The sequence below is a fragment of the Ochotona curzoniae genome, unplaced genomic scaffold (assembly GCF_017591425.1).
Source record: "Ochotona curzoniae isolate NIBS_2020 unplaced genomic scaffold, NIBS_Ocur_1.0 contig_2321, whole genome shotgun sequence".
Taxonomy (NCBI): Eukaryota; Metazoa; Chordata; class Mammalia; order Lagomorpha; family Ochotonidae; genus Ochotona; species Ochotona curzoniae.
This window is the reverse complement of record NW_024465421.1, coordinates 15,448,395-15,474,540: the sequence shown is the minus strand read 5'-3', so window position 1 is coordinate 15,474,540 and position 26,146 is coordinate 15,448,395. Positions and strand designations below refer to the sequence as shown.

Here is a 26,146-nt window from a genome sequence, read left to right as displayed (position 1 = left end):
TGCACATCTTAATGTTTTTATTGGCCTTGTGAGAATGTTTTCTGTTGCATTTTGGTGAGAAAAGGGAGGACAAACTTGAATCTAGAGTTAGTATCTATGACATCCTATTTTGTACCTGTGAAGTTTATACTTTGATTTAAACTTGGAGTTTAATGAATAATTCATTTTAGCCAAGTATTAGAATCAGCACTGTGTGCTAAGGATATTACTATAAACTGTACATAATAATCTCAACCTCAGGATTTCATATTTGGCTAAACACTTCTGCTTAGAGTAAAACATGAATTTGAGAGGAATAAGGTTTTAAAAGTAGACAGCTGCTATATACAGGGAGACAGGTAGAGCTCTCCCACCCACTGGTTCACTCTTCAAATGCCCATAATGGCCAGACCAGAGCTTGAAACTTGGGAACTCAATCTGGATCTTTCATCTGTATAGTAGAGACTGAACTGAGCCGCCACATGTTGCCTTCCCAGGGGTGCAGTGGCAGGAAGCTGGGATAGGCTGCCGAGTTAGGACTCTGACGGCTGGGGGGTGGTGTCCCCAGACTGCTGCGTCAGACAACTGCCTCAGAAGAATTATTAAAGGGCAGATTATTGATAGGCTTAGGGAAAGGGGGTCTATTAATTTTTGAATTTTTGTTAATTTTAGATGAATTGAGGTTTGTGTGTAAGTGAATTATGAATTACGTTTAAACTGAGCTTTAGGGAAGATCCTGACTTGAGTGTTGCATTTTGAACCTCAGGAATATTTATTGGCTGATTACTTTAATGAAGCGCAGTGGTGCCAACTTAAAAGGAAGACACACAGAATATATTAAACATTCAAAATCCAGGGATGGGTGTGATGGCAAAACAGGTTAGGTCACTGCCTGCAGAGCTGGCATCCCGGGTGGGCACTGGTTGAGTACCGGTTTTTCCACTTCTCCTTCCATGCTGGTGCTCCTGGGAAAGTGGTAAGAAATAGTTCTTGGTCTCCTGGTACCCGCGTGGAGGACCCAGAAGAAGCTCCTGGCTTCAGGCTGGCCCAGCTCTGGTCTTTGTAGCCATTAGGGGAAGGAAGAAGTGTGTGAACTCTGTCCTCTCCCTTCTCTCTCCTTTAACTTTTCAAATAAATGAACAAATTCTAAAAGAAATAGTTATACATAAGAATGAGCTATTTTGCATTTAGTTTGGTTTGTTGATAATGCTGTTGAAAAATCAGTTACTAATTTACGTTCAAAAAAAACTTAGAAATAAAATTGATTTTTTTTTTCAAAATTATTTTTAAAGGCCCAAGATTCCTACCAAACTCCTCAAAATCCTGGAATTGTACCTCGTCCTAGTGAACTTTATTACAGTAAAATTGGTCCTGCCTTGAAAGCCGTCGGACTTAGCCTGGATGTGTCTCGTCGAGATTGGCCTCTTCATGTGATGAAAGCAGTACTAGAAGAGTTAATGGAAGCCACACCCCCAAATCTTCTTGCCAAAGAGCTTTGGTCATCCTGCACAACACCTGACGAGTGGTGGAGAGTTACACAGGTATGGAATTTGTTTTGGGCGATAATCACTGTGAGAGTTTGTCTTACTTGCTGCCTTCCTGTCTGTCTGGTTTGTCCTTTTCCTCCTTGTCCGTCCAGACTTGGTTGTTTGAGACGTGTATTTGAGTTGTCTGTTACAGTGGAAGGCAGGGCTGTGATTGTGTCTGAGGACAAGATGGAGGTGGCTGTGGATCAGATTCAAAGGTTTAGGAAGAAGAAGCAGTGTGTAGCCCCTGGGTGAGCACCCATGGGAAACTCTAGGGATAGAGTGATAGGACTGCCAAGTCTCGTAAATTTTAGGACATCAAGTCTGAATTGGAGGGGATGTTGTTAATGGTGCATAACTTGTTCTCTTCACCACTTCTTCTGTAGTCTTATGCGAGATCTACTGCCGTCATGTCTATGGTTGGATATATCATTGGCCTTGGAGACAGACACTTGGATAACGTCCTCATAGATATGACGACTGGAGAAGTTGTTCACATAGATTACAATGTTTGCTTTGAGAAAGGTAAAGAAAAAAAGTGAACTTGTATATTTATAAGGATCAATTTTTTTTTTTGGTGAAAGGGGAAAAAAAAAATAACACTTTACCTTTCCTAAGGTAAAAGCCTCAGAGTTCCTGAGAAAGTCCCTTTCCGAATGACACAGAACATTGCAACAGCACTGGGTGTAACTGGAGTCGAAGGTGTTTTTCGGCTTTCCTGTGAGCAGGTACGCCTTTCTACGTCTTAGTCTATCTGTAAATGAACAAAAATGTGTAACAGAAGTCACACTGGAAGAAGGAAATCTGTGATGACTTACTCAAAATTCTTGTGATAATAGGTGCTACACATTATGCGCCGGGGCCGAGAGACGCTGCTGACCTTGCTGGAAGCGTTTGTGTATGACCCGCTGGTGGACTGGACAGCCGGAGGCGAGGCCGGGTTTGCGGGTGCGGTGTACGGCGGCGGCGGCCAGCAGGCCGAGAGCAAGCAGAGCAAGAGGGAGATGGAGCGGGAGGTCACGCGCAGCCTCTTCTCCTCCCGAGTGGCCGAGATCAAGGTGAAAGAACTAGTCCTCTGTGTTGTTGTGCAAAATGTGATGAAACAGTGGAATATGGCAGTTGGATATCTTTGTTGTTGGGCTATACTCATAGACAAAGACAATGGTAAAAACTCACATTTAGGAGAGTGTTTTTAACTTCAGGATATTGACATGTGTTTGCCAGTGGTGGTTAGGTATTCACTTGGACTCATGTCTGGTAGCCTGTAATGCTGACCGTGTGTGTGGTGTGGTAGTAAACATGGGATGTGTTAGAATTGAATCAGCTGCTTTATGGCTGTGTGAACTTAAGCACAGTAGTTAACCTTTCTCACATGTGGCTCATGCTCTTACCCCTTCCTGGTTTTGTTTAGATTTAAATAGGACAATATGTGCCATGTGTCCCCTCTAACGTGGTTCTTCTGACAGACATCATTGTGTCTCACGGGTCAGCTTCTAAGGAACTTCCTATCCATGATGTTGTTTCACAGGTAAACTGGTTTAAGAATAGAGATGAGATGGTGGTTGTGCTTCCCAAGCTGGACAGCAGCTTAGATGAATACCTAAGCTTGCAAGAACAACTGACAGAAGTGGAGAAGCTGCAGGGCAAACTGCTGGAGGAAATCGAGTTTCTAGAAGGAGCTGAAGGAGTGGATCATCCTTCGCACACTCTGCAACACAGGTGATAGCACTGGTGGATCCTTTGCATACTTAAGATGCTATAAATGTCCACTTGAATTACTGTGGCAGCTCGTGCAAAAGTGTTAAGAATAATTCACTTAAATTTATATTGAAGTTAAATGTGTGACTGATTTATTATAGAAGATAGGATGTGGGCCTTAGATCACTGAGCTTGGATTTGTTTTTCTCACTGAGTCTTATTCAAATTGCTGAGCTTTAAAAATCGTTGAATAGGATGATCTGACTGACTGATGTTACCTAGGCAGGTGCTCAGGAAAATCTAGTGGGACATGCGTGTGCCAAGTATCCTCTGAGGCTCTCAGACTGCAGTCCAGCCTTTCAGGAGCTCAAAACTGGAGAGAAGTGATAAGGTTTCCACTGAAAATGGCAGAATTACAGCCAATGAAAACAAGAAAGATTTAATGGCATTTGAGCAGGGCTGTTGGTCCTAGTATGAACAAGTCCATCTAAGCCACTAAAGTATGTGAAAGAAAGAAAAGTAAATGAGCTTTGGATTTTTGTTTGTTCTCCTGGATTAGGTATTCTGAACATACTCAGCTACAGACTCAGCAGAGAGCAGTTCAGGAAGCGATCCAGGTGAAGCTGAATGAGTTTGAACAGTGGATAACACAGTATCAAGCTGCGTTCAGCAATTTAGAAGCAACCCAGCTGGCAAGTTTGCTTCAGGAGATAAGCACACAAATGGATCTTGGTATGGCTTGGCTTATTTAGATTCATTTGTGAGTGTGTGTGCTGTGCCGCTGTGTATCTGTGTGTGGCGTTCTTGTTCTCCCGTTCAGCAGTTGCTGTTGACTTAAGATGGCCTCATTGTGATTCCTACTGTCTTTCATCCAAAGGTCCCCCAAGCTATGTGCCTGCGACAGCCTTTCTTCAGAACGCTGGCCAGGCCCACTTGATTAGCCAGTGTGAGCAGCTGGAGGGCGAGGTCAGTGCTCTTCTGCAGCAGAGGCGCTCTGTGCTCCGGGGCTGTCTGGAGCAGCTGCATCACTACGCAACTGTGGCCCTGCAGTATCCCAAGGCCATATTTCAGAAACACCGGGTTGAACAGTGGAAAGCCTGGATGGAAGAGCTCATCTGCAACACCACGGTGGAGCGCTGTCAGGAACTCTACCGGAAGTAAGCTGAGAGTTCTCCCTGTTCCACTGGGTGGAAGCCAAGTTGTGTCTGACTTGTAAATTACATTTATGTGTTACTTTTCTAAAGGGAATGTTGATAGGTTTGATTTGGGTGGAATCACCTTTGTCTGGGTTTAAGGTTTAAGCTCATATTTCCTCTCTTAAGTGCAGTGTTTCCCCATCTAGGTGAAATACATCCCAGTGTCAGGGTCAGGGTTAGCTTAAGGAGAGCTAAGAAGCTGTTGATCCCATCACTTGCCGACAAGTCATGTTGGGAAACTATCTCTGAGGTGCTTCGCTGTTACCCGCAACATGTGTGAGCACCAAAATGCAGTTTCTCTTGGGGTTTTGTAAAGCTTGAACTTCACTTACAAGTTGTGGTGCACACAAATCTCTTTTGTTATAGATATGAAATTCAGTATGCTCCCCAGCCGCCTGCGACAGTTTGTCAGTTCATCACAGCCACTGAAATGACACTGCAGCGGTATGCAGCGGACATAAACAGCAGACTTATCAGACAGGTGGAACGCTTGAAGCAAGAAGCTGTTACGGTGTCAGTGTGTGAAGATCAGTTGAAAGAAATTGAACGTTGCATTAAAGTTTTCCTTCATGAGAATGGGGAGGAAGGATCCTTGAGTCTAGCAAGTGTTATTATTTCTGCCCTTTGTACCCTAACCAGGTTAGTTGGGTAACGCATGGGTTGTTTCGTTGGGTTAGACCATTGATGTTTATTGAGCCTTCATCTGTCTTAAATTGTCCTTAGTCTTGCCTAGAATTATAGCTGCTTATTTTTCCAGATTTTTCAAATATCCTCACTGTCTGAGTGTTCTCAGTTTCACTGGCATGATGCTGTCTCCTATAGGCGTAACCTAATGATGGAAGGTGCAGCTTCGAGTGCTGGAGAGCAGCTGGTTGACCTGACTTCTCGAGATGGAGCCTGGTTCCTGGAGGAACTCTGCAGCATGAGTGGGAACGTCACCTGCTTGGTCCAGTTACTGAAGCAGTGCCACTTGGTGCCCCAGGACTTGGACATCCCAGACCCCGTCGAAGCCTCTGAAGCTGTTCACTTGGCCAATGGTGTATACACTTCACTTCAGGTGAGCACTGTCAGTTCCTGTTGTAGATAGGCAGTCCTCTCTGCAGTCCAGAACAGCAGTGTGGCAGCCTCTCTGTAACAGTGCCTAAAGTATCACTGTGGGGTGTGTAGCAGTAGTGTGTGAGTTTGTTACCAATTTATGGCACTGATTCTTTAAATTAAAAACTCGGCAATAAAATATGTTTCTCACACATTATAGGAATTGAATTCAAATTTCCGGCAAATCATATTTCCAGAAGCACTGAGGTGCTTGATGAAAGGGGAGTACACGTTGGAAAGCATGCTTCAGGAGCTGGACAGTCTCATTGAGCAGACAACGGATGGCGTCTCCCTGCAGACGCTCGTTGAATCTCTTCAGGCCTATTTGAGAAATGCAGCTATGGGACTTGAGGAAGAAACACATGCTCAGTACATTGATGTCGCCAGGTAAGTACCACTGTGCCCCATTTCCTGTGACAGATGGGCAAAAAATGGGCAGACAGGTGATGACCCCATCTCCTTCACTGTGTATGATAATTATCTATTCTTGGTCAATCTTGTTCAAATGCTATTATTTAGTTTTATTTGTTTGTGTTGAGAGAATGATCTGCCATTTAATGATTCACTCCACAAGTACTTAAAATGATATCAGGCGGGGGGCTGGGTATTTAATTTGTATTTCTAGTTATTTTAAAGCAAGGTTTTCGTTGCATTCTTGAGTATTACAGAAAGTCTGTTTTTCCAAAAATGACAGTAATTTTTAATGTTATTTGCATTCAGAATCCTATTCTCATGTTTTTGTTATTTTATTCATGTAATAAGAAAAACTGCCATAGATGCATAAATAAATATCAACTTGAAGATTATTTAAGAAACTTCTTTTATCACTTTCATTATCTTAAAAGTTAGATGCTTAGGGCCCTGCACGGTTGCCTAGTAGGTAAAGTCCTTGCCTTGTAGGCACTGTATGAGTGCCAGCTCTAATCACAGCAGCCCCGCTTCCCATCCAGCTCCCTGCTTGTGGCCTGGGAAAGCAGTATAGGATGGGCCAAAGCCTTGGGACCCTGCACCCGTGTGGGAGACCTGGAAGAAGCTCCTGGCTTCAGATTCACTGAGCTCCACTGTTGTGGGCTCTATGAGAGTGAACCAGTGGATTGAAAAATCTTACTCTCTGTATATCTGACTTTGCAATAAAAATAAATTAATCTTTAAAAAAGTTAGATGCTTAGCTTAAATTGACTTGTTCATATATAATTTTATCTTCTCACAATGTCTTTTGTAGACGCCCCTTATTGTACACAGGTGTGTTTATTGTGTGTGTTGGGTGACTTGCTTCATTCCTGGCTCTGGGACAGCCTGTCTGTCTGGTTTTAGAGAACTGTGTTTACTTCAGCAGCACATATACTAAAATGTTTTAGAGAAACGTTTCTTGGCAAGAAAAGTTTTTAAGCCATATAGCACGGTGGGCCAGGGTAAAGCTGGGGGCTTCATCTTGGTCTCCTCCAAGGGTAGATGGGGCCCAAGGACTTGAACCTCTTCCGTGGCTTTTTCCAGACCATTAGCAAGGAGCAGGATTGGAAGTGGAGCAGATGGAACTCAGACCAGTATGGTGCCACTGCAGCTTCACTCATGAAGCTACAATTCCTGCCCCATATTTTTGCTTTTTATATAAAAATGTTTAGAAATAGTGCCTGGAGTATTGCTTTGCTTGGTTACTAGGAATCCTACAACCCACATAGAGCTACCTGGGTTTGAACTCTGGCTCCTGGCCGTAGCTTCTTGCTGATGCAAACCCTACGAGATGTCTGTGGTGGCTCTAGCAAGTGAGTCTTTGCCACATGTGTGGAAGACCTGAATTAAGTTTCCTGGTTGTTACAATCGACTTTTGAGGGAGACAACCAATGTGGGGAGCTCTTTTCCAGTCCAGTATCTAAATTTCACAAAAAGGAAAGCAGGAAAACGAAGAACTACTGCCTGGGTATATAAATAATTTTAAGTTAATGGTAATATGAGGCTGGACTTATGAATATCCTGCATTCAGATATGTATTTTTCAATAAGCAACATGCAAAAAAATAAGTACTTCACATTACTGTCTCTCATGGACTTTACAGTGTGGCTGTGATGTGAACAGAGTGACAGCTTGCTAGTTCCAGCAGCTTTAAGACTGTGCAATTCTGGGAGAATCAAGATGGCAGAATAGGGGGATGTATAGTAACTATAATGGGGACTATCAAATTCAGATGTGAAGATACAATGCACTATGCATTTCTACTTCCAGACCAAAGATGGACTCCCAAAGGAACTGTTTATTATGTCTTAACGATAGGAAGCTGGACTCTGCCAATGTCCATGCCCACAATGATGGACATATAACTGTCTATGAAGAACTATACTATAGTAATAATATAGGGGAACTTGGTGAGGGAGGAGCGGTTTGAGGAGGGAGTAAGGGAAATCCCAGTTCCTACGGAACTGTATCATAAAATAATAATAATAATAGTAATAATAATAAACTGAAAAAAAATTGTGCCATTCTGAGTATGTTTCATGGTGGTGCTTGCAGTTAAAAATAAGGATAATGTTTTTCAGTTATTAAAATTTGTTTTCATTACTTCAAGCTTAATATGAAGTTTAGTCATGGACAATTATTGATTCATTGGAACTGTTGGAATTTATATAGATTTATGCATACCGTTTTAGATGTGAAATAGCATTTTCTCACAGCATTCTTTCTAGACTTCCCATTCCTGTCAGGTGGTATTCTGTCCTGTGTTCTCCCAGGCGCATTGCCAGTGAGCCTTTCACACCCTTTTCTTTCCCCCTAGAATACTGCATGCCCAGTATGGGGAATTAATCCAACCCAGGAATGGTTCTGTTGATGAAACGCCGAAAATGTCAGCAGGCCAGATGCTTTTGGTGGCATTTGATGGCATGTTTGCCCAAGTGGAGACTGCTTTTGGCTTACTGGTTGAAAAGGTAAATATTAACTTGGTTTTATGAATAATGTCAAGTGCCATAAGGTAAAATAATTGTGTAGTGTGTGAAGAATGGAGAAATGAACTTCAGGTTTCTTTTCTTTTCTTCTATATAGTTAAACAAGATGGAAATTCCTGTAGCTTGGCGAAAGATTGACATTATAAGGGAAGCCAGGAGTACCCAAGTCAATTTTTTTGATGATGATAACCACCGACAAGTGCTAGAAGAAATTTTCTTTCTAAAAAGACTGCAGACAATTAAGGAGTTCTTTAAGCTCTGTGGTACCTTTTCGAAAACGTTGTCAGGTAACAATTTATTTAAAGGTGTTAGGGATAGTTGTGTGGTACTTTGGCAAAGGGCTGGGTGCAGTAGGCTTAATTGTATTCATGAAGACTAAGTGTTGTAAGCATTACCGCCATTTCTTGCATAAAATACTTGAAGAAAACATTTTTCTTCTTTAGGATCAAGTTCATTGGATGATCAGAATACTGTAAATGGACCTGTACAGATGGTCAATGTGAAAGCCCTTTTTAGAAATTCATGTTTCAGTGAAGACCAGCTGGCCAAGCCTATCAAAGCATTCACAGCTGACTTTGTGAGGCAGCTCTTGATAGGGCTGCCCAACCAAGCCCTTGGACTCACACTGTGCAGTTTTATCAGCGCTCTGGGTGTGGACATCATTGCCCAAGTAGAAGCAAAGGATTTTGGTGCTGAAAGCAAAGTGTCTGTGGATGATCTGTGCAAGAAGGCGGTGGAGCACAATATCCAGATTGGGAAATTCTCTCAGTTGGTCATGAACAGGGCCACTGTGCTGGCCAGTTCCTATGATACTGCCTGGAAGAAGCATGACTTGGTGCGCAGGCTGGAAACCAGCATTTCTTCCTGTAAGACAAGTCTACAGCGGGTTCAGCTGCATATTGCCATGTTTCAGGTAAGCGTTTTTCTTCGGAGTATGTTTTTGTAGGTATAGGGAGATTGAGGAACTGAAAAAATTGAATCAGTCTGAGAGAAGCTCCCCACACTGTGTGAATCCAGAGTAAGCCCACCTTTCAGTTCCTCCTTGTTTCCTTTTGTGTAAGCTGTCATTTTGTGTTTACAGTTTGTGTTCTTTGAATGGTTCCATCATAGCTGCATGGCAGTATAATTTGTAAATTTGTCTTCAATGGTTGAATTTATTCCCTGTGTAGTTAGGCTTCCTGTATCGTTGAACCCAGGTAAGGTTATTTCTAAAGTCATTTTTTGTTTGGTGCTTTAATAAGGAAGAACAGAATTGGGTGTAATTTCTAGAAGTTGTTTTCTTCTCAATTATTTGTTGTCTATAGGACAGTGTGTAAACCTTTAAATGAGTTAAATTTGGAATCCAAATATATGTAGATACATAGATGTAGGTATCAGTATGCTTACCTGCCCCAGTTGTAAATGAACTTGTCTGTGGGCGCAGCGCTGCTGTGAAGGGATGAGAACTTGAAGGGTGGGTGTAGCATCTGTGTAAGACATGAGGCAAGTGTGAATTCCAGCTGCTTTCTTTCCTCCTTTTTCAGATATAGGCTTTAATATTTTAGTAGGAGTACGTTCAAACATTGTAAGATACGGAATCATTGGGAAATGTATTTTCTAGAATCTCTTCCTTCTCTCTTTGCAGTGTTGTTTTGTAAGGAAATAAATTTATTCAACATAGTAAGATTGCCTTTATTATATATTAGTCCTATTTACAGCACATTTGGAGAATATGGGAGGTGTATTTTGTTTAAAAAAATGTGTAATTCAGTCAGACTTTATACATATACATTTGGGGTATTAATTTCCATGAAAAATGGTAATCAGTTCTCTTTTACCTAAACACATTTTAAGCTCTGCACAAAATATTAACTTTTACCTCAAATGTTGCATGATACTTGAAGAGAAAAACAATTTTTTTGGTGCTGCAAGCAAAGTGTCTGTCAATGATCTTTGAGAAAGCAATGGGACAGAATATCCAGATTGGGATCACTTATTTATTTATTTGAAAAACAATTGTAGAGAGAGGGAAAGAGAACTTCCGTCTGCTAATTCACTCCCTAAATAAGGCTGCCATGTTGGGGCCTGGCCAGGCTGTCTGCCAGTGCCCATTTGGGAGGCTTTCATTGCAGGCAGCAGCTTAACCCAGCATGCCGTAATGCCAGTCCTGCAAGGCACTTCCGAGGTCACAGCATACAGGCTGGCTTGCTCTTACCAGGTGCCTAACCATTGCTATTACTTCAGAGTTCTACATTTGGGGAAATTATTTATTTTGTGGCTGCTGTTGTTTCTTCCCCATGTAGCCTCAGCACTGGATAAGCCACTGCTGCCCACCCTGTTACCCTCCCTAGTTTCCTCCAGGGCTGCTCTTTCCTCGTAATCTTACACTGATAAACATTTTCAGAATATTGGTGAGTTCAGACATTACTAGTTGCTTGCTACTTCTGGAACTTGTCATGTGAGCGTGATTCTTTTCTGGTGATTCTTGTATTACTCCTCCCTGCCCAGTCTCCTGCCATGCACTGCAGTGAGGTTTTTCTCTTTTTCATTCAGCTCTAACTTGTACTTTCTTTCCCTTATTTAGCTGATTTGGTTTAATTTTCTTGTCTTTAAACAGTGGCAACATGAAGATCTGCTCATCAACAGACCTCAGGCCATGTCAGTCACCCCTCCCCCTCGATCTGCTATTTTAACCAGCATGAAGAAGAAAAGACATACATTGAGCCAGATTGAAACTTCCATTGCAACAGTCCAGGTGTGTTTTATCAGCTCTTGTGCCCAGAATATTTTATGCAAGTATCTTAGACTTGGATTATTTTGCTGTGGTGTTTGATGTATATGCTTTATCCTTAGATTCTAAACCAAAGAAGCATATTCCTCTGGGTATTTCTAGTTTTAATTTATATTTCTCTTACTCTTCAAATTAACTGAATCTTATAGCAGCTAGGTGTTGAACCAGGAGTAGTTCAGATTTTTGCTTAATTTGATGGTTACTGTTCCTTAGCACATTGAGGGAACTTTGATTGACAAAACTTCAAGAGTATTGGTTTGTTTTCTGAAATGTATGTATGCAAATATGTATGGTTATTATTCCTATAAAAGATACTCAAGCACATCTAGCACTGCATGTAAAATGCTATTCTGTGATGCCAAGTGCAGCAGGAGGGGCAAGCATTGTGGCAAAGTGGATTATGCTTCCACTGCTTCCCATATTGGAATGCCCGGTTTGTGTCCAGCTACTCCATACTTCCAGTCTGGTTTCCAGCTAGCGTCAGTGAGGGGTAGCGCTCGGTGGCTGCATTATTTTGTGTTTCTGCCACCTACCTGGGAGACTAGAATGGAGTTCCCGGCCCCTGCCTTCAGTTTGGCTTATCAGGGAATGTGAGGGCACTTGGGGAATAAGCCAGACAAAAATCTCTGTCTCTGTCACTCTGATTTTCAAATAAAGTTTCTTTAAAAATGAAAGTGCCAGACCATTTTTCTTAATTATTAGTATTGACAATATTTATTTGAAAGGTGAAGTGACAGGTAGGGAGAACAAGTGAAACTGATGCTTCATCTGCAGATGCACTCTTCAGTTGACTGCAACAGCTTGGAGTAAGCCAAGCCAAAGCCAGAAACCAAGAACCCCATCCTGGTCTCCTGCATGGATTGTAGGGGCCCGGGGATGTGGGCTGTCACCAGCACTTCGGGCTTGGTCAGAACCTCAGGCTGGCATTGTAGAGCAGTGGGTTAAGCTGCTACAGCCTGTGACGACAGCATCCCATGTCTGCACCTGTTCACATATTGGCTATTACACTTCCTACTAGTGTGCCTGGGAACGCAGTAGATGGCCCAGGTACTTGGGCCCTTGCTCTGGAGGTAGGCAAGCTTCTGGCTTTGGCCTAGTTTAGCCCCACCCTTGCAGCCTTTTGGAGAGTGAACAAGTGGGTGGAAGAACTTTCTTTCTGTCTCTCCCTCTTTGTGTAACTCTACTTTTTAAATAAAAAATATTTTTAAAGGTTTAGTTACTTACTTGAAAGTCAAAAAGCAGGAGAGGTCCCAAGATGGGCTGATCTATTCCCCAGAGGAACACAGTGGCCAGGGCTGGCCCAGGCTGAAGCCAGGGCCTTTTCCTGAGTCTCCCAGGTTGGTGGTAGAGATCCAAACACTTGGACAAACTTGCTTTTCCCAGGCGGTTATCAGAGTTGGATAAGAAGTGGAGCACTTGGACATAAACTAGTGCCGGTATGGGATGCCAACATTTCAAACAATAGCTTTATTTGCCTTACCACAGCACTGCCCTAGTAAATGCCTTAAAAAAAAAAAAGGAAAAAAAAAAAAAAAGGAATTGAGCAGAGCAAAGCAGCACTTTGACAGAGGCTGTTGGTATTGCATTCAGTGGCTTAGCCTGTTGCCCCTTAGCACTGATCATTGTTGACAAGGTTTTTAGGGTGAATATTTAAAGCTAAATGTTTCTGCTAGATATTTAATCTTTTCTCACCCCTAGTCCTATTCAAGATTATGTATAGTTCCATAGTGTATATTCTCTGTGTTTGGACCTTTTTTGTTTTTATAAATTAATGTTATAATGGGAAGAAATAACAATGAAGATATTTCTTTACAAATCCAAATTAATAGTGGTGTAATGTTAACTGTAGTGAGTTACTTCTGTAGTATTTGAACATTTGTAATGAAACATCTTTGAGGATCGTGCTTTAAAGATTGAATGACCTTTCTCTACAGTTCTAATAAATGGGTTCTCAACTTGATCGAATGAACTCTTGACCTTCTCTCAGATTTCAAAGGTCTGTGCAAGGAAAAAGAAAGAGAGGATGTTAATGGTGCATAGCACATGCAACTCGGCAGGAATTTCGTGTTTCCGGTTTTTCTTCCTGATCATTTTATTTTAAAGTGAAAATGAAACTTTATGGCAGCAAGCTGAAAGTTCTCATTTCTAGATGTGTGTGACCTCAAATATTCAAAATGAAATCAGGAGTAATTCTAAGAAGTAACTTGGAGATGTACTGTAGATGACATATGTCACAACCCACATGATTTGACTCTCTCTTGCATTATATAAAATGCTTTAGAAAGCAGAAAATGTCGAGACATTGACCGAGATTGTTCTGTCTTTTCTAGGAGAAACTAGCAGCACTAGAATCCAGTATTGAGCAGCGACTCAAATGGGCGGGGGGTGCCAACCCTGCCCTGGCACCTGTGCTACAAGATTTTGAAGCAACAATAGCTGAGCGAAGGAATCTTGTCCTCAAAGAAAGCCAGAGAGCAAGCCAGGTATTATGACTTGTGTTGCATTGCAGGATGACAGAGCTGAGTGGAGGTGATGGGCAAGGTTTCAAGGGAGAGCCTGCAAGCTCACTCTCCAGGTCGCAGCACTGGTGGAGGGCCTGGTAGGGCTTCTGGGTGTCCTTCAGGTTGAACTCATGGCCTATTATTTCCCTAGGCCCTTGTTGCCTCCCAGTGAAGTTTTAAGTACTTGGAGGATTCAGCCTCTGATGTAAAGGAAACATGAGGGCCTGGTGGGATAGCCTAGCAGTTGAGGTCCTTGCATTGAACGAGCGGGGATGCCATATTGGTTCTAGTCCCGGTTACCCCGCCTCCCATCCAGCTCCCTGCCTGTGGCCTGGGAAAGCAGTTGAGGACAGCCCGAAGATTTGGAACCCTGCACCTGCACAGGAGACCCAGAAGAGGCTTCTTGGTCCTGGCTTCCGATTGGCTTAGCTCCAGCCATTGCGGTCACCTGGGGATGAATCATCAAATGGAAGATCTTCCTCTATGTCTCTCTTCTTCTCTGTATATCTTCCTTTCCAATTAAAAAAAAAAAAAAAAGAAAGGAAACATGAGTTTAATTTCTTAGGTGCAGTATAAGTTATCTAAACATTGGGAAAGTATGAGCTTGTACTCTTCCAGAGCTTGTGAATTACATTGTTGTGACTGAGAAAAAAAATCCTCCCCCTTTGATAAAGGCAAAATTTAGACTAATAAAACGATACCCATACTTAATATACAAGGACACACAGTTCTTGTCCACCAGAATCCTGTCTGTCTTCAGTTGTCCTCTACGTTCTTCCCCATCTGATGTTTAATGGCAGTCTCAAATAGCTTGTTTCATTGTTTTCTGTGAATATTTAAGTATGTGCTTGATTAAAATCAGAATTTTTTTTTAAAGAGTTGAGAGGGAGGAAATAAGTGATGGGAGGGGTGTCTTTCATCTACTTGTCACTGCCCAAGTGGCTGAAATGGTTGGGGCTGGGCCAGCCCTAAAATCGGAGCTTCCTCTGGGTCTCCCACACGAGCACAGGGCCCACACACTTGGGCCGTCTTCTGTTGCTTTCCCTGGTGCATTAGCAGGGAGCTTTATTGAACTGGAGTCGCTGGAACTCCAACTGATGCCCAAGTGAGATGCTGGCACTTTGCCACAACTCCAGCCCTCCAAGATAAGAACTTTTTAAAGACCGTAGCTGCAGTAATGTTAGTCACACCTTTTATGATTAAAATTGCCAGATACCAAATTTGTCTTCTGTAATCTTGCTTACACAGCTAGGCAAGAGTACAAGCAAATGGGGAACATTGTGGTACAGAGGTTTCCTAAACCCTGAACGCTACTATATAAATTAGAGCTGAAAAGAGTTGTATTATGAGGTAGATTTTCTTGGGTAAGCAGGCTTAGAGTATATACATTTACCTGCTCGTTCTTGAGTGCAATTGCCCATCTCACATCAGAACAGCTACAACAGAGTTGATAAAAAGGAATCCATTCTGTGGGTTAAGAGCCAAAACAGTTTCAGGTCTGATTCTGTCAATAAGTAGATAGTTGGTTTTCTGGGTTTTTTTTTCCCCCCTTTTTTGTATCATTGATTGGTTCCTATTTCTGTCTTTGCAGGTCACCTTTCTTTGCAGCAATATCATTCATTTTGAAAGCTTACGCACAAGAACTGCAGAAGCCTTAAACCTGGATGCTGCATTATTTGAACTAATCAAACGGTGTCAGCAAATGTGTTCATTTGCATCACAGTTTAACAGTTCAGTGTCTGAGTTAGAGCTTCGTTTATTACAGAGAGTGGTGAGTTTAGCTGGAAACAGATTTGTTGATTAAAAAAATAGTGTTACATGGGGGCTCCATTTAATTCAGTCATTCGGTTTAAACTTGTTGCTATGGTAGCTAAGATGTTATGAAGGATGCAGTGATGGTTAAGTCTTGCTCCTATCCCTCGAGGAATCATATTATTTTAATGATGTATAATGAGTGGAGGAGTAAAAGGATTCTCAGACACAGCCCAAGGGCGGTGACAGTGTGGAGGGAGGGAGGGAGAGAGGCTCGAGAGGTCTGGTAGGGAGTGCTGCAAAGGCGAGTGAGCAGGCTGGAAATGCTGGCGTCATACACTGGGTGTCCAAATCTCTGCTTTCATTTCAGAGAGAGTTTAGGGATCAGTATGTGAATGGTCTGATTCTCAGGTCTTAAACTTGAAGCATTTACACTCTGGATGATTATGTAGAAAGTTGAAAATCTTCATCTGTATTTCATAGATTGGTTGAATGTGTTAAGTGCTATAGGGTGGGTGTTAATTCAAGTCTTCTACAGTTCTGTCACCCTGAGTTACTAATACCTTTGATGATGATGATGAAAAAAGTCTTAAATTATTCTGACTCTTAGTGTTTATTCTATTTAGGACACCAGTGTTGAACATCCTATTGGCAGCTCCGAATGGCTTTTGTCAGCACACAAACAGTTGACCCAGGATATGTCTACCCAGAGGGCAATTCAGACAGAGAAAGAGCAGCAGATAGAAACAGTCTGTGAGACAATTCAGAACTTGGTTGATAATATAAAGACAGTGCTCACTGGTCACAATCGGCAGCTGGGAGACGTGAAGCATCTCCTGAAAGCGATGGCTAAGGTAAGGCCATACCACCAGCACACACTGCCCTCCTCCTTTTTTCTTTTCTTTTTTAAGATTGATTTATTTTTTATTGGAAAGCCAGATATACAGAGAGGAGGAGAGACAGAAAGATGTTCCGTCCGATGGCTCACTCCCCAAGTGGCCACAACTGTTGGAGCTGAGCCAATCTGAAGCCAGGAGCTTCTTCCGGTTCTCCTATGCGGGTGCAGGGTCCCAAAGTTTTGGGCATCCTCGACTGCTTTCCCAGGTTACAAGCAGGGAGCTGGATGGGAAGCAGGGCTTCCGGGATTGGAACTGGTGCCCATATGGGATCCCGGCGTGTTCAAGCCGAGGACCTTAACTGCTATGCTTTCACGCCAGACCCTGCTCCTCTCTTTTATAAGAGTGATTTTATTTAGGGAAATAGAGTGACATTTTGTAAACATTCTGAAGTCACAACTTCTAGTTTGATGTTTATGTTTTCATCAATAATTGTTTAATGTAGGTGGCAGTATTCTGATTTTTGTATACAGAGAACTGAATGAGGAATGGGTCCAATCACTATCTTGTAACTTGCAATAGAACTAATGTGGACCCAATCTGAAGTTATAGATGGAGCCTCTCTTGCTTGTCTGTGTCCCTGAACCTATTGCCAGCATTCCACACATTCTAGTTAATTTATAAGGAAACAGTATTCAGCTAAGTGAAAAATAATCATTACAGAATAGTCATTTTAGAATTTATTTCTATTTTTGAGGTTTTATTTGGTGCTGGGAATAGAGTTCCTGAGGAAAGAGGTTGAACTGTAATAGACCGAATGTTCTACTGTAGGAAATGCTGATCGATTGCTAAGAGAAAATAATGTGTGCGTTGATTTCAGGATGAAGAAGCTGCTCTGGCAGATGGTGAAGATGTTCCCTATGAGAACAGCGTTAGACAGTTTTTGGGTGAATATAAATCATGGCAAGACAACATCCAGACAGTTCTGTTTACGTTAGTCCAGGCTATGGGTCAGGTTCGAAGTCAAGAACATGTTGAAATGCTCCAGGAGATCACTCCCACCCTGAGAGAACTGAAAACACAGAGTCAGAGGTAAGAACGCCTTCTGACCAAAGCTTACAAATCAAGCGTAGCAACATCTGTTAGGATGAATTCACCTCTCTTGACTTCATTTTTCCAGTTTTGTTAATGTCTAAATATTTAGAGCATTTAATAAATACCTCTTTTTATTTTGTATTTCAGTATCTATAATAATTTAGTGAGTTTTGCATCACCATTAGTCACCGATGCAACAAATGAATGTTCAAGTCCAACATCGTCTGCTACGTACCAGCCTTCTTTTGCTGCAGGTAGGAGAAAAAGACTCGACCTAGTGGTCATCTTCACATGCTGATACTTAAGTCTGATGTAGTCTTACTGTTGCTCTTAACTAAGCTTTAGAGAGCTTTCTTAAGGCTCTCACGGGTTCAGCAGACTCTGGCTCTTCTTAAAATATTCAGGTGAGAATACCTTTAATTTTATTTTTTATGTTTACGTAGTAGACAAGAATGTAGGCTCATGAGGACCGCTGAGTAGGTTAGGGAGGTTTGAGGTATGGGGGAAGGTGAGTGGGACAAATGCTTCCAGTTTTCCTCTTCTTCCCTTAATATATACTCTTAAAAAGTTTATTTTATGATCTTAAAATATGCCTGTTAAAGAAATGCTTAGAAAAATGTATGGTTCTATTCCAGCTAGAGGCAGTTTACATTGTATGTTTGTTGATGTATTTCTTTGCATGTTTGCATGTATATAAAATTAGAATCTTTTCTTTGCATGCAATCTTTATTGCATTTTCCTACTTAGAAGTAAATTAATAATTTCTCTGTGTTCAGCTATTTTTTTGTGTGTGTTTCCTTGAAAGTGTTAGAGAGAGCCACAGAGATCTTCCACCTGCTGATTCACTCCCCAAATAGCTGCAAGGGCCAAGGCTGAGCCATGATGAAGCCAGAAGCTTTATCCACATCTCCTACATGGGTAGCAGAGCCTTTACCCACTTCTGCGTAATTCCAGCCACTTCATGGCCAAATGTAATACGCCATTCTAGATGCAATTTATAATCTTCCATTGCTGGACAGTTAATATGTTGATAGTTTTTTATAGGACGCATGTAGCCTGTTTAGCTGCCCCTTGTGATACTAACATCTCATTTGAGCACTGGTGCGAGTTCTGGCTGTTCCATTTTGATGTAGCTCCCTGCTAATGGCCTGGAAAAAGCAGTGGAAAAGGGCCCAAGTGTTTGTGTCCTTGCCACTCACGTGGGAGACCTGAATGAAGCTCTTGACCTCAGTTGCCCAGCCTTAGCTGTTGCCACCTTTGGGAAACTGAACAAGCAGATGGAGGCTCTGCATCTCTTCTTCTCTTTGTAATTCTGATTTTCAAAATCAATAAATCTTACTAAGTAGAACTCCCATCTATTGATTCAGTCCCTAAGAATCTTACAAAAGCCAAGACTGGGCATAGGCTTCGGCCAAAGCCAGACATTGGTGACTTTATCTAGAACTCCCACCAGGATGGCAGAAGCCAAGTGCATCCTTGGCACCATCACTGCTGCCTCCTTCCTAAAGTCTGCGTTGGCAAGGAGATGGAGTCAAGGGCAGAGCCAGGCACTGATCCAGGCACTGACCCAGGCGGGCCATGTTGGCAGTTTGCTATCTCATTTGGTAATTCATCTCCTGCTGTCTTTGTTCCCTCTTCCATTTTGTTTACACATAAATTGAAAGACCAATTCTTTGTTTGTAGCAGTCCGGAGCAACACTGGCCAGAAGACTCAGCCTGAAGTGATGTCCCAGAATGCCCGAAAGCTGATTCAGAAAAACCTTGCTACATCAGCAGATACTCCACCAAGTGCTGTTCCAGGAACTGGGAAGAGTGTGGCTTGTAGTCCTAAAAAGGCTGTCAGAGACCCTAAAACCGGGAAAGGTAATTTTTTTTAGAATGGAGAAATTATAAATTTTATACTGAATTGTGGTGTTAACTTACATATGTTTTTGTTTTCTCATAGCTGTGCAGGAAAGAAACTCCTATGCAGTGAGTGTGTGGAAGAGGGTGAAAGCCAAGCTCGAGGGCCGGGATGTTGATCCCAACAGGAGGATGTCAGTTGCTGAACAGGTAATTTTGAGTGGAAGAGCGTAGGTTTAAAGATCTCTCTCGCCGATTTGCATGGTGGTTCACCAAGAGAGGCTATCTGAAGATTGTACATGAAATGAGGACAAGAGATGTTGGAGGCAGGAATTGTGTTTGTTAAATGTCCTTGACTCTTAGTGGCTGTTTGCTCGACCTTGTTACCCAAATTTCCTCCTTGGTGTTACCAATATCATACGTAGAGATTTGAGGATGATTTCTTTTTCCCTGGAAAAGACTAAGTAATTGATCTCTAATGCATCCTCTGGACATAGAGATGCTTCTTCCATCAGCAGCCATAGATCCTTTTGGAGCATCCCCTGTGCTGCAGGATGTGCACAGGTTCCTTGTTTGTGCCCCACCCAAGCACATACCTGTGATTTCCATTGGCACATGTGAGCTCAGTGGGGCCCTGTCTTCAGGATCTGTGAAGCTCAGTGGAGTTGTTACTTACATACCAGACACATGGACATAAAGCCCAACTGAGCTGGGCTTTAGTTCACTCCTCTTCACCAGGGCGGCTCTACAGCCTTTGGGTAATTACCTTGGGTGAACACAAATCTACTCTTAAACAGATCATATAACTTACATATGAACCCTAATCTTTGAGGGTTTAAAAAATGCATTGCATTTTATTTTTCCTTTTTATTCATTTTTTGCTGTCTCTTCCTTTGGCTTTACTCTCCTATGTTTACAGGTTGACTATGTCATTAAGGAAGCAACTAATCTAGATAACTTGGCTCAGCTGTATGAAGGTTGGACAGCCTGGGTGTGAGTGGCAAGACAGTAGATGAGTCTGGTTAAGCGAGGTCAGACATCACCGGAATCCACTCAGCGTCAGGCATCCAAAGCCACACCACAGTCGGTGGTGATGCAACTGGGGGCTTACTCTGAGGAAACCTGGGAAATCTCGGTGCACTAGGAAGTGAATCCTGCAGGACAGCTGCACTCAGGGATACGCCCAACACCAGGGCCTGCACACCCAGGGTCACGGGTGGAAGAAAGAAAGCTCACCGCCTGAACACGGAGATTGTCTTTGAGCCACACAGCAGCTGCAGACGTGTCAGGGGGTTAGCTGCGGAGGGAAAGCGGCTTGCCGCGGAGCACAGAGTGATTTGGAACTCCATTCCGCCTGACCCTGTGTGCACAGTGCAGGCACAGCAGCCCTGCTCGGGAGCAGAACCCTGGGGCCAGGGAGAAACCACAGCCGAGGAAGACCTGATGCATTCAGATTCTCGTGGCACGCCTGTTGCTTGGCAACAGTACTGGTTGGGGTGACCAGTAAGTAGAAAAAGGCTATGCGATACGGATTTCAGAAATGGACTGAAAATGGAGAGCTATATAAAAGATACACTACATTGGAAGAACTGACTTCTGAAATGAAGGGAAAAAACACTCCACTGTCCCCTCACCCCTGCCTTCTGCCCGTTCTCCTGCTACCTAATCCAGGATAGATTAGCCGTCTTTCAAATCCAGCTTTATTTCAGTCCTCATGTTTCATGTACTTCCATCTTGATGCTGGTTAATTTACCTTTGGAGCGATAAAACAAGTTTCTCCAAGACCACTGGTAACATGGAAAGCTCAAGGATTTTTTTAAAGATCTGATGATCACATACAAAAATATAATTTTGGTCATTTAAGTCATTTCTGTGATTCTATCATGTGCAGTTTCCAGAATTGTCACTGTGCATTCAGAAGTAATGAATCTAGCAGACATTTGATTTAGCATACACTCCTCTTTGCTTATAGTGTGCACTTTTTGGAGGTCATTCAAATTTCCCTCTTCTGTGATTGCTGTAGTTTCTTTCATAGAAAGTAGCTAATCAGATATAACCTTTTATCTTTTTAAAAACCAGGATAGAGCGTCTATTAGAGGTTTACCTTGATAGTGACAGAGTAAAGTGATGTTCTGGTGGAGGTAGAGTGAAAGCTTTTTAAATTCAGTTTTCTTACTTCATACTTTTATTTTACAAAGTGTAAATTAGAAGTTCTTTAGTTTGCCTGGCATTTTAGGACATGTATGTGAAAATTCAGCCACAGTGAGAACCATCAACATCTTTTTGTTAAATTACTGGTCTGTGAGTACTTTACTTTTTGCACAGTTAAATAGGTTGCTGTTCAGTCAGACAGAGTGAATTCATGATCAAGGTTCCCTTAAATTTAGCACTGCATTTCAGTACTGACTATATATGCGAAATTGTTTATCGGAAATTAAAATCCATGCTAGAAATAGGATTCTTAAAATCACGTAGCAACACAAAAGAGAACACAAAATCTTGATCGCTTGAGTCCATTTTCCCTGCATTTTAGAAATTAGGATAGTGGTAACCTTGTAGTTGTCAGTCTTCACCGAGCAACTCGAAAGGTATTAAGGAAAACTTTCACATAGCTCTGGGCCTTTCTGTGTTCTGATTGCCATATTGTTCCATAATCTTGACATGCCCACGAGAGAATGCATTTCGGCATCAGTGCTTTCTGGATACTTGAACGAGTATTGCTAGAAGGGCAGTATTTTTAAGTATCCACGTGTCTAATAGCAAGTCAAGGAACCTAGCACATCAAATTCCATTTTCCTCGTTTATTTTGAACCTTTCTTTCACAACCACAACAACCTAGCTGGAATAATAATGCCATATTGTATTTCGCATGCTGCTTTACTTCCTAGAGGCTGTGGGAGCTGTTCCTAACTTGATTACCTCTGCTCTCTTGAGATTAAACAGTCTTTTCAGCAACATTCTTTATTGTCACAAGAAGAAACTTCATCACAGTGAGAAAGACGACTTGGTCCTAGATAGTGCTCAGAAATCACTTCCCTCTTTGGTAGAAGGGAAACTCAGCAGGTGAATCCTTACGACCTGTGAGTTTGACGCTTTGGAGGTACCTGGCATCTTACCCAAAAAGAAAACCAAAACAGCTTTATTTCAAAGCCATGTGCCTCTGGTGTCTAATCCGCCTTTTTTATGAATTGGTCCCACGGAGATTAGTGTGGCTTCCAGAGGCGCATTTGGTTCTTGTGGGGCGGGGATGGAGGAGCCGATGGCCTCTGAGCTGGCGGTTGGCTGCACTCGGCTCAAGGTGCTCGGTTCTGCCGGCGCACGTACGCAGCCTGGCCATGCTGAACTTTGATGAGAGCCCTCATCAGATGCAGGAGACGGGGCCAGCTAGTGGGGATGATCTTGTCAGGATGTTAGAGTGCTCTAGTTTGGAAGTCACACATTTTTGGTGACAGAATACCTGTGGAAAACCAGGGACTATCTGTCTGCCTCTTCTCTCCCCTTCCTTCTCTCTCTTTGCTCCTCTTCCCCTCTCCCCCAACCTTCCCCTCTCCTTCCCACTCTTAGTTTGAGGGTACAGAATTATCTACACACAACCTCTTCTATTCAAAGTACCCTTGCAAATTGAAGTTCAAATGTTTTCTTGTTTTTGTTAAGGTTGCCTGATTTTTTAATTGATTTTTCTACAAAGCTGTAGAGACTTGATAGTTTGTAGAGCTATTTGTCTTCTGTTTCTGTGTCTTATGATTTCTCATTCTTATTGGTTATGAGAGCTGGTTGATTATTAGGGTTCTTTCATGTTCGATGCTTGTTTGATACGTGAGGTTTCTTTGCGTTGATCAGGCTGTTTGTTCCCCTAGATTGCTTTTGTAGATCCCAGACCCCTGGTGCAGGGTGAGGGTTGAGAATTCAATGAATAACTTCCATCACTTCAACCCTAAGCCTTGCGCCCTTCTTATCTAAGCTTAGTAAGTGATTATCTTAGTATTGTCTAATGTTTGGTGTTATTTGCATTGTTTTCTGTCCTTGTTTTTTTAAATTGTGGTTGTTCTGATGTGTGAAACTTAAGGAAAGAGCCATTTAAAAACATGCCGAGCAGGGCAATGCAAGTACAGCCAAATACTAAAGTTGATGTGCAATCTTGGGTTCTTTTTCACCTGGGGTATTATAGGCGGTACTTTACATCAAAAAGTCTTCCTGGCCTATTTTCCTCCACATTTTTGTAGTTACTTTTGGAGGGGGTGGGGCTTACTTGTTTTGGCAATACTCAAATCAGAGGAGCTGGTTCTTCTTCTATCCCAAGTCTTTTCATACTGAAGCACCTACGACTGACCTGTTACTTCTTTTCATGTACCTCACATGTCCGTGAAGGTGTGACTCGCACACTTATACATCTTTGCTCTACATAAAATTAGAGTACAAAAAAGCCAACGTCTGTTCTGTAGTTTTTTGAGCTTGTAAAGTGCCAGTAATTTAGAACTAGGGTTTCCTCCACACACACATCCTCCACTTTCCCCACTCCCAAGTCAAGGAAGTTTGTGGGTAGCATAGAAACATGCTCCTGTGAGGAAGAAACAGCAGCGTCAGGGGCGGGAAAGGGGAAGTATCCTGCGTGTTGCACTTTGGCTGCTTGAGGCCTGGCTGAGGGCATCATGCTGCTTCCTTACAAGGGACAGACGGGGAGTGAGGAAGGCCTGACAGGCTCAAGGGTTCATTGCAGAACACACCACCGGCGGTCCCTTGCTTTCTGTGGCTGGGCTTTTTAGGAAAAGGCTGTTGTGCTAATCTAACGTACTGGGTAAGCTCAGTTCTTGAAGGCGATTAACTTGGAATTGCATGCTCTGAAATGCAGACTTTTAGAGTTTTTTTTTTTTAAACAGGGTGATTCCTACCCCCCCCCCAAAAAAAAAAAACCAGTTGATTTCAGTTCTTGTTTAAAGTTTACTGTATCATTTATTTTTCTGGTTTAAATTTTCCTTTTATTTTCATCTGTAATGTCAGTGACAACAACATCATATTCCACTTCAGTTTTTACCCCTTTATAAGAGCAAGTTGAGTTTGAACTGAATCTTTCTTGTCCTGGTAACATTGTATAAATAGTGGCTTCTCTGTACAAAAGGTGGTAATGCCTCCTGATGGATTTAATTTTGTGATTGTATTTAAAAAGTTGAATAAACCACACCAGCTTCCTGAAAATGTTCATGATTCATCTTTTGGAGAAAAAAAAAAACACATGCCTACTTTGTGCTATTTGCATTCACATGACAAGGATTGTATGAAATACCTGTTTTCAAGAAAATAAAACATAAAGGTTCAGTCTCAAAGGCGTTTGATTTGCTCTGAATTTATTGCCTAGCACGCATTTTGCAAAGTTCAGTTGTGGAACATGGGTGGGCCTCCCTAACCACCACCACCCCATTTTCTTAAAGCACTAGTAGCTCTTGATAAGTGATTCTTAGTGAATTATTTTTAATGTTGATGAAACAGTGGAAGTTCTTAACAATATGGCCCAATTCTGAGAGCTCAAGTTTAGCAGTTTTTAAAAACCAAAACACCCTGAACACATTGTTGACAGATGTGCCTTCCCTGGTGTGAAAATAGGGAAAATGAAAGAGAGCTTGTTTCTATCTTTTACATTGCATTTGCTGTGGCTAGATGTGTGAGCATGACTTCTTAATTGCTTAGTCCTCTGGCATATCCCAAAACGTCCCTCCGTGTCCACAGTCCAGGGCAGGGCCACTGGCAGCCCCACTTCCCTTCCAGCTCCCTGCCTGTGGCCTGAGAAAGCAGTCAAGGACGGCCCAAAGCTTTGGGACCCTGTACCCGCGTGGGAGACCCGGAAGAGGCTCCTGGCTTCGGATCAGCATAGCATCGGCCCGTTGCGCTCACTTGGGAGTGAATCATCGGACGGAAGATCTTCCTCTCTGTCTCTCCTTTTTGTATATCTGCCTTTCCAATAAAAATTAAAATCTCAAAAAAGTCTGCCCTCTCCCCACCCCCGTTTTTTTAAGTTGTGCATGGCATGGGAAACTTGATTGAAAGCTGGAAGCATTCTGTGGAATAGCAAGCGTAACAAAAGGCAGGGTGGGAGTTGTGACAGTGCGAGGTGTTGGTTTGAGTCCTGTTTTCGACTTCTGATCCAGCTGTCTGCCAGTGCACCTAGGAGATGCAGTGAAAGGTGGATGGCCTAAGTGTTTAGGCCCCTGCCACCCATGAGAAACTGGAATGAAGCTTTTGGGCTATACCCTAGCTCAGTATTGGCCGTTGAAGCCATTTGTAGAATGAATCGATGGGTGTAAGTTTTTTTGCTCCTTCAAAATAAATCTCAAAAAGACATCCATTCTCTTTCCCACGCAGACACACGGACACACACAGAGCCTGATAACTGCCTGGCCTTTTTATTTTCAAACAATTTCTTTTTATTGGAAAGGCAAATAAGACAGAGAGGAGGACAGATCATCCGCTGGTTTAATGGCTGGAGCTGAGCCAGCCCAAAGCCAGGAGCCACAAGCTTCTTACCGGTCTTCCACATGGGTACAGTGGTCGTCTGGGTCATTCTCTGCTGCTTTCCTAGGCCACAGCGGGGAGCTGGATGGGGAAGTAGAAGAGCTGGGACATGAATCGGCACATATATGGGATCCCGGCGCTTGCAAGCTGAGGATTTAGCCAACTGAGTCAATGGGCTAGGTCCTTGGCCACTCTTCAAGCTGGGAGCTGCTGAACTTATAGCAAGATTGTGCAACACATTCACCTCTCCTGGGGTCGCTGGTTGCTTGGCATCTTAATCCTGAAGAGAGCCTGCCCCACAAGGTGTGCATGGGTTCAGCTTCGGCTCCAGTTTCACATTCCAGCGTGTTGCTCATGTTCCTTGTGGGGGGCAGCTCGAGGAGTTGGATCTTATGAGAGCTGGATTGAGTTCTTGG

At 42.6% G+C, this 26,146-nt stretch overlaps 1 protein-coding gene across 2 annotated transcripts in view; it reads left to right on the top strand.

Moving 5' to 3' along the window:
• The window catches only part of SMG1 (SMG1 nonsense mediated mRNA decay associated PI3K related kinase), an 85,094-nt gene extending 60,547 nt beyond the window's left edge, over nt 1-24,547 (top strand). For both annotated transcript variants that reach the window (XM_040973272.1, XM_040973273.1), the window contains 22 exons: nt 1,272-1,520; nt 1,892-2,030; nt 2,124-2,233; nt 2,345-2,563; nt 3,034-3,224; nt 3,763-3,935; nt 4,081-4,360; nt 4,766-5,038; nt 5,222-5,456; nt 5,655-5,881; nt 8,262-8,412; nt 8,528-8,717; nt 8,874-9,343; nt 11,027-11,164; nt 13,531-13,683; nt 15,293-15,472; nt 16,080-16,307; nt 17,170-17,381; nt 17,532-17,638; nt 19,068-19,247; nt 19,330-19,436; nt 20,146-24,547. In XM_040973272.1, coding sequence (XP_040829206.1) covers nt 1,272-1,520; nt 1,892-2,030; nt 2,124-2,233; nt 2,345-2,563; nt 3,034-3,224; nt 3,763-3,935; nt 4,081-4,360; nt 4,766-5,038; nt 5,222-5,456; nt 5,655-5,881; nt 8,262-8,412; nt 8,528-8,717; nt 8,874-9,343; nt 11,027-11,164; nt 13,531-13,683; nt 15,293-15,472; nt 16,080-16,307; nt 17,170-17,381; nt 17,532-17,638; nt 19,068-19,247; nt 19,330-19,436; nt 20,146-20,223 — 4,290 coding nt within the window. In that variant the 3' untranslated portion in view covers nt 20,224-24,547. The remainder of the gene's footprint in view (nt 1-1,271; nt 1,521-1,891; nt 2,031-2,123; nt 2,234-2,344; nt 2,564-3,033; nt 3,225-3,762; nt 3,936-4,080; nt 4,361-4,765; nt 5,039-5,221; nt 5,457-5,654; nt 5,882-8,261; nt 8,413-8,527; nt 8,718-8,873; nt 9,344-11,026; nt 11,165-13,530; nt 13,684-15,292; nt 15,473-16,079; nt 16,308-17,169; nt 17,382-17,531; nt 17,639-19,067; nt 19,248-19,329; nt 19,437-20,145) is intronic.
• Nucleotides 24,548-26,146: the final 1,599 nt, after the last annotated feature.